This window comes from Nesoenas mayeri (assembly GCF_963082525.1).
Source record: "Nesoenas mayeri genome assembly, chromosome: 14".
In the NCBI taxonomy this organism is placed as follows: Eukaryota; Metazoa; Chordata; class Aves; order Columbiformes; family Columbidae; genus Nesoenas; species Nesoenas mayeri.
Window position 1 is genome coordinate 17202380 of NC_137556.1, and position 7236 is coordinate 17209615.

Here is a 7236-nt window from a genome sequence, read left to right on the forward strand (position 1 = left end):
AGGCATTCTAGAAACTATCCACTCTATTGTATGATGGGAAAGAATCAAATAAAAAGTATAAATGAGGGTGCAATTAAACAACTGTGCTAAATTACAGTAGTGCTTATTAGTAACTAGATTTAAAAAGGTTACTGTAAATTTACATTCCCTACACAAGTACTGCATCTTTCACACATAAACAACATCAACACCAAAACACAGAAAGAAACTGATTGTCCATACTCTGTCTATTAAGTCTTGGTACTTTACAGATCCATTGTTTTTTTCTTTTAATTATTTTTATTTGAAAAGCAGTTAAATGTCTGACTAGGACTCGAAGATGTTAAAACGAACGCCAAAAAAAAAAAAAAAAATTATAAAAACAGGAATGAGATTTGCGAGAAAATATTTTTGGTTCTAAAGAGACACAGGTGCATCCATTCATTTCAGCCAAAATCCCTTGCCTGAGACAACACAAGCAAGCAGTGACATTGCACTTGGATGACAGAGCTTTGGGATCCCCGTTCCTACTGGAACCATCTGAACGCGGCTCCTGTGGGAAGCATCACCTTCTGGAAAGGAAGAGAGACAGGGAGGGGGCAGGAGAAGGGACAAGGCGTTAGGTCGGGTCCGGTACAGCCGTGTGGCACCGGGGTTGTGCACCCCCCACTCCATCCCCAGCACAGGCTCTGGCACCAGCCCGGGCTCAGCATCTCCCAGCACAGCCGCGCATCCTGAGGTTTCCAGCCCACCGGCAAATGCCGGGATGGTGGCCAGAGGAAGCCGGGGCTCCCCCCACTGCCCCACCTCCCCGGCACAGCAGCTCAGCCATTGTTCCTGTGTCCCCGCGCCGCAGCCGGCACAATGGCGCGGCCCCCGACTTCCCCTCGGCCGATAGCGAGCACAATGGCTGGGCCGCGGTGAGCCGGCATGGCCAAGCATGGTGGACCCCTCACTGCCAGCCCCCACCTCCCCTGCCACGGACAGGCACCCATCAGACAGAAGCCCAGCCAACAGCTAGGTTTAGGAGTGCATTTAGGGGGAAACTGAGGTAGGAGTGAACTGGCTGGGCTTGGGGCCACCAGACGCAGGAGTAGCTCAGGACACAGGGGACATCATGCTGCTGACACCCAGCCATGGTGAACAACCTTGTCTCCAGCAAAGCAGACCCGAGTACCACAGGGGACCTCCAGGCATCTCGCAGGGGAAGAGGGATGAGTCCCACCGGACCCAATACAACGCAAAACAAAGGGCCCAACAACAGACAAGACCTCTTTGAAGCCACCTCCAGGAAAGGTGGTGTGGGCCAATGGCCCCAGTGGCTCTGTGGTCCTCTGGAGGGAGAACGTTTCCCAGATGGATGGAGTAGGAAGCCTGTGCAATGTTCATGAGACCATGGGTGGAGTACGCAAGGACCACAACGTCTCTCAATGTCAACAGCCCCCAGGCAAGCCCAAGCCATGCTAGCCAGCAGATAGGGCCACACAACCCCAACAAGGATGTGCCTCAGAGGGCCCTTCGGTTCCTGCATTTCCAAACAAGAGAAACCAATGGGAAACAAGCCACAGGATGCGGTGACAGGCACGGGGCGGCAGCTGGACTGCCACAGGGCGCTCGGGGGGACAGCCAGCCTCAGCTCCAGCACCAGCTCCAGGCATTGTGCAGGGCTAGGGCACCTCGTGTTGTCCCAATAGTCAAAACCATGACACGTTCGGGTCCCTGACCCCACGCAGGAGCCAGCCAGCTCTGATAGGGTCCTTCTCTCGGCTCAAGATACCCACTAAGCCTTAAGGAGTAACCAGGGCAGTGTGTCCCCCCCCAGCCATGAGGAAGGGACCCCAACGTGCTCACTTCCACAGACACCATGACCCAAACATGGGGCTTGGGCAAGGGGAGGGGGCATAAAAGGCAAGAAAGGGCAAGAGATGGTGACGCCCAGCTGGGCTGCTGACAGGCTGCACCTTCTCCTTCTCCTAGACTGTGTCTGGTCCTCAGGGCAAACTGAGCTGGGGCAGCCAACAGGCAGAGAGCTGTAGGCATCAGCGCCTCCCCAAAGGTCTCTGCAATACGTAACCCGGCATCTGGGGAAGACACAAGTGCCTCTGGCCAACCATGCCCTGGGCTGTGGCACAGCACATCGGCAACGCTGGATCCCGCCCAAGGTGTGGGATGCAGGACCTGCAGGGCTGAGTGTGACAGACTTGCCGGCAAGGGCCATTTACTGAGGTACATCATCACAGGAGAGAGGAACAAAGGGAGGAGCTCCCAATGGGTCTGAGAGGACCCATTGGTCTGATGTCTGATACAGGTCACCTTAGACACCTCCGCTTCTCCATTATGGAAGGAAAATAGACAACCAGCTCTAACATGGATGGCTGGGATAGATCCCGCCCTTGTCCCCACAATCATGAAATCACAGGAGGCTTTAGATTGGAAGACACCTTCATAGACCATCCAGTCCAACCACCACCATGGGCACGGACATCTTCCACTAGACCAGGTTGCTCAAGGCCATGTTCAACCCGGCCTTGAACACATCCAGGGATGGGGCACCACAGCTTCTCTGGGCAGCCTGTCCCAGTGTCTCATCACCCCCATCAGAGAACATTTCTTCCCCATGTTCAGTTTAAAACTGTTTCCCTTTGTCCTGTCATGACAGGCTTTGGTGAAAAGTCTCTCCATTGAGACTCATGCGAGGGTGGTGACTCTACAGCAGCATTAGCTGGGACACCAAGGCACTTCATCAAGGCTTCTCCAGATGGAGAACAGCTCTATCAAGTCAAATCCCTATTATCCATGACCTTTGTGTGACCTACAGCTCTGGAGACAAGCCCACGGCAACCTGTCCAGGGTTGGCCACTGGCCCCCATGACAACTCCAGGGGTTGCTGGCCCTGGCAGAGCCTGGAGGAGCCTGGTCAGGGCAGGGACACACTGCTGGCTGCTCTGAGCATCCAACCTGCCTCAGCAGCCTCAGCTGGCCACCACCACCCTGGGACATCAGTGGCGACCGGTTATTTGTGCTCTGTAGATGTTCAGATAAAGCTTAACAGTGGTAGAGGAATTTACCCCAATTTTTATGCTGTCATAAACGTTTAATTCTCATTTTTTTCCTGCTTGACTTTAGATCAATGTTTAATCACAGCCATGGCCCCTGTCTGGGCTCCCAAGGATGCCTCTCTGAACATGCAGGGCTGGCAGACCAGAGTCACCACCACTGCCATTCTCCTAGGCAATGGAACAGGTCCCTGCAGAGCAGGATGATGCTTCATAAAGCCCTGTGAACTTTTCAGCCCCATATAAAAGGCCACCAAACAGCCTTCTCCTGTGCCAGCATCAGCACTACGGTGTGATGACGCCCCACCAGGACCAGCTGTCCATGGAGTCCTGAGTCTATGTGTCACCAGATGAGTCTCCACCACAAGGCAGGTGCCAGTGGCTGCCCTAGGGTTGGCCCAATGCAACGCACTGCCAACGCTGGTTGACATTGGGCAAGGCCTAAAAACCCAGTCATTTACCCAGGTGGCCTTGGGACATCAGCGGGGGTCCCAGCATCCCTGACCCAGCTACATATGGCCACAATCTCAGTCAACTCTGTCAACACCAATACACTGCACAAGTGGATATCCTGACAGAGGGGAGGATCTGCTCTGAAAAGGGGATGGTGATGCCCTGGAGCAACCCACATCTGCGCAGGCATCCATCCCCACCAGCACAGCATCTCTTCAGCCTCAACACACCTATGGTTGTGCCCAGGAGGGATGGGGACCCACCCTCAGTGGGGTCCAACTCTGTCACATGAAGAGCCCTGTTTCAGTGGCTTCAATTTCTCAGCCAGCCACACGATGGGGAAACCAATCAAGGGAGTGACTGTTTCATGGGCTATTTATCATCTCCAGGCCCGGAGCAGCGCTGGGAGAAGGGAGCAGCTCCTCCGGCTGCTTCGAGCTCCGAGTCTATTGACCCGATTTAGGACTGTTCGGAAAAGATGAACTTTTTTATTTTCCCTTTCTCCCTTTTTCCAGATCACTGACTCAGCAAATTAGAACAAGAATATAATTTAGCAATACAGCGGCTTTTGAAAGACACAGTCCCCCTCTCCTCATCCCCACCGCCCAAACAGGTTTTTTTTTTCTCCTTCACTATTCATTCAGAGCTGATGCTAATTGAAAAATGTACAGCGTGGCTATGAAAACGGTGGGTTGTCTCCTCGGGACAACCAAAGGATGGGCAATGCCCTTGCGCCAGGATGCCCGATCCAGCTGATGTCTGGGTGACTTTAAGCCCTCACCAGCTCAGGGGATGTGCTCCACGGTGGGAAGAATAACCGATGGCAAGATCAGTTCCCAGAAAAATCAAACCTGGCTTAACTCTAACACACGGGGGACCCGGCTGATGGGTCTTGGCCCAGCGCAGGCTCTGCCAGAGCAGTGTGCCCCTGCATAACCCTCGCAACGTGTCCCAGTGCCTCACCCATGCCACGGAATGCCACACCACGCCACCGCAGCTGCCCACGGCCCTGGCTGAATTTCAGACCCACACAATGACCCGAGTCACCAGACTTTTCCAGTGCCCTCCACACGAATATCACACCTCCCCGGCAGATTTGGCCATCACCACCTCAACCCAATGGTGGCTGGCAGCGGCTCTCGGCCAACGGCAACACCCACGGGTGGATGTAGCCTGTGCTGGTGGCAGGCGGTGACAGCCTGAGTATGTCCCGAAAGCCTCACACTGGGGACACTGGGACCCCCAGCGAGTGTCGCTGGGACTCACCCTGACCGCCTGCACAGACACCGGCCCAGGGACACGTGGCACAGCCTGGCACACGCTGCAGCCATTTCCCACCCCAAACCAAGCACCCCTTTGCTCCCGCTCAGCACGAAGGGGCTGGACTCTGGCCGCACTGTGGCCGTGGGTCTCACCGCCACCGACTACCCTGAAGCTCTGCCCCGAAAAGCTGTCTCCTGCATCCCCATGGGCTTGGGGAGCCACAGCCCCCCAGGACAAGGGACGCCAGCACTGAATTCAAGCAGGACCCGCTGCTGCCCGTGCTTGTGAAGGGGAGAGTAAAGCCCCCTGCATCCAGGGACCCCAGGGGAAGACCCCAGCCCTCCTCCCCAGGCCAACCAACCCCAGTACATAAGGGAGGGCAGGGACTGGGGGCACTGGGCAGAGCACACATCTCACTGTGAGAACTGTTAATGGAAAAGGGAAAAATAAAAAAGTAAGAAGTACCAGGTGTTTTATTATCTAGGGCAAGATCCGAACCCAGGAGCGCAGCCCGAGGAGGGGTTAGGGTGCCTGAGAGGGGCCGGTTACCTCCAGTGCTGCAGAAGGCTTCTTTTTGAGTTCTTCACATTTTCGGAATTTGCAAATCTGGTGGCCAGTTTTGCGATTCCTACAACTGCTGCACTGCTCGCAGTTTATCCGTCTTCGGCAGGGCGGGCACATGCCGCATCTTTTCCGTTTCTTTTTCCCCGAATTGATGGCAGATGCCAACTCATTCTGCATGGGATACTCTGCCAAGCCAGCCATATGGAGCGCGCTCTCTGCCAGAAACACGCCGGCAGGGGTCATAATGAAAAGGCCTGGGTTGATGGGAAAAGCCCCCAGGTAAGGAAAATCAGAGGGGCCGTTCATTGTCTCTGCAGCTGAGACTGCCTCCATGTCAGAGATACCAGTCCCGTGGTCGCTCGCTAGAGGAAGATGCTCCTGTACCACTCTTTTGAGCATTTCTGTCGACTGAGCAAACTGTTGTAGGGCGGTCTGTCCTTCTGCGGAGAGCTCTGACACCCGGTCTAATTTGCTCAGCATACTAGAGATGTTTTTGTGCTTTGAGGTAGAATGACTTTTATCCACAGTCGCTTCGTTGCCATTAGCTAAGAGGTTGCCTTTCTCTGAATGTTCGCTTATCGAGCTGCTGCTACCAAAGGTGGAATAGTGGGAGAGTGGACGGGACTTCTTAAGACTTTTGTTCAAAGGTTCGCTTATTATTCCACTTTTGTTCCTCCTCTCGGAGTTGACAGGGGGTTGAGAGTCATCTTGGTTATTTTTTTCGGTCTCTGGCTTGTTCCCAGTGTCTTGATGGGAGCCCGAATTTGACATGGTGCCCAGAGCACAATAACAAAACCAAACCCAAAATTTAAAAAAAAAAATAAATTAAAAAAAAAAAAAAAAAAAGCAAATGCAAAAAAACCCCAAAACCCACCCCCAGTGCCAAAGCGAAAGACCCCCAAAGCCCTTCTGGTAGCAGCAGCCGCCAGGGAACGCTCAGATGGGAACGTTCATCAACAAGGCGTCTCCTCCAGCGCCGGCTGCCGAGGGCTTCAGTCCGATCTCAGTGCACAGACATGCTCTGCGGCTCTGGTACACAACACGCGGCTCTGGAAGTGGAAAAGAAAAGAGAGTTAGCGCTGGCAAGAGCCAACGGGCTTTTCAAAGCGGCCCTTCCTCCCCCTGCCATGGAAGTCTCAGCACCACGAACAAAGGAACTCCAGGGAACGGACCTCGGTGGGGATCCGTTCCGCTGCTCTTTAAAAGCGTCGCCATCCAGACAGAACTGGGGGGTCACTGGGGAAGTCCTGGCCTGGTAGCAATGGCATCGTGATGCTTAAAGGCTCTGTGTGCCCGGCTCTCCTCCCCCAGGGGCCGCAGCTCCGGGGCAGTCACGGGGCTCATCTGCTCCACTCCAGCGGCGTGTGGCCCCACGCCGGACAGGACCGCAGGCGCCCATGGGATGTTCCCGAGCCGGCAGCCAGAGCTCGTGTGAGGGGCGCTCAGTTCCCCACCCTGCGGCCACCCACGTCCCCCCAGCTGGGTGCCAAAGAGCCGGCAGGTTGCAGGGCTGCGTCCCACACTCCCCGGGATGATGCTGCTCACCCAGCTCAGGTTCAGCTGTGCCCCTCACCCTCTCGCTCCTCCTTTTCCTCCTCCTTGTCCTGGACCCCTGTCCCCAGGCCAGCACCACACACCAGCGCTGGGCAGGGGAAGGAAGCCACATAGGGAACTGCAGCGTCCACCTCCAAGCCCCACCAAGAGCTGCAGCGTCTGCCTCCGAGTTCCATGGGCAGCCTTGGTGTCCACCTCCAAACCCCATCAGAAGCTGCAGCATCCACCTTCAAAGCCTCCAGGGAGCCAGAGCATCCACCTCCATGCCCCAGTGCTGACCTCCTGCCATGCCCCAGCGTTCTCTGCCCGCTCGCCCACCACGGGCACCCAGCCACTCCAGCAGAGGCAGGGGCTCAGCAGTGACAGC

General features: G+C 55.4%; 1 protein-coding gene across 1 annotated transcript; it reads right to left on the reverse strand.

Annotated features, from left to right (window-relative positions):
• Window positions 1-506: 506 nt before the first annotated feature.
• On the reverse strand, window positions 507-6533 carry CXXC5 (CXXC finger protein 5; the record flags this gene model as incomplete). The annotated part of the gene is made up of 2 exons (XM_080352940.1): window positions 5301-6533; window positions 507-551 (listed from the first exon to the last, which is right to left on the reverse strand). The coding sequence occupies exons 1-2, from the start codon at window positions 6084-6086 to the stop codon at window positions 507-509; spliced, it is 831 nt and encodes a 276-aa protein (XP_080209066.1). The 5' UTR covers window positions 6087-6533.
• Between the last annotated feature and the right edge of the window lie 703 nt (window positions 6534-7236).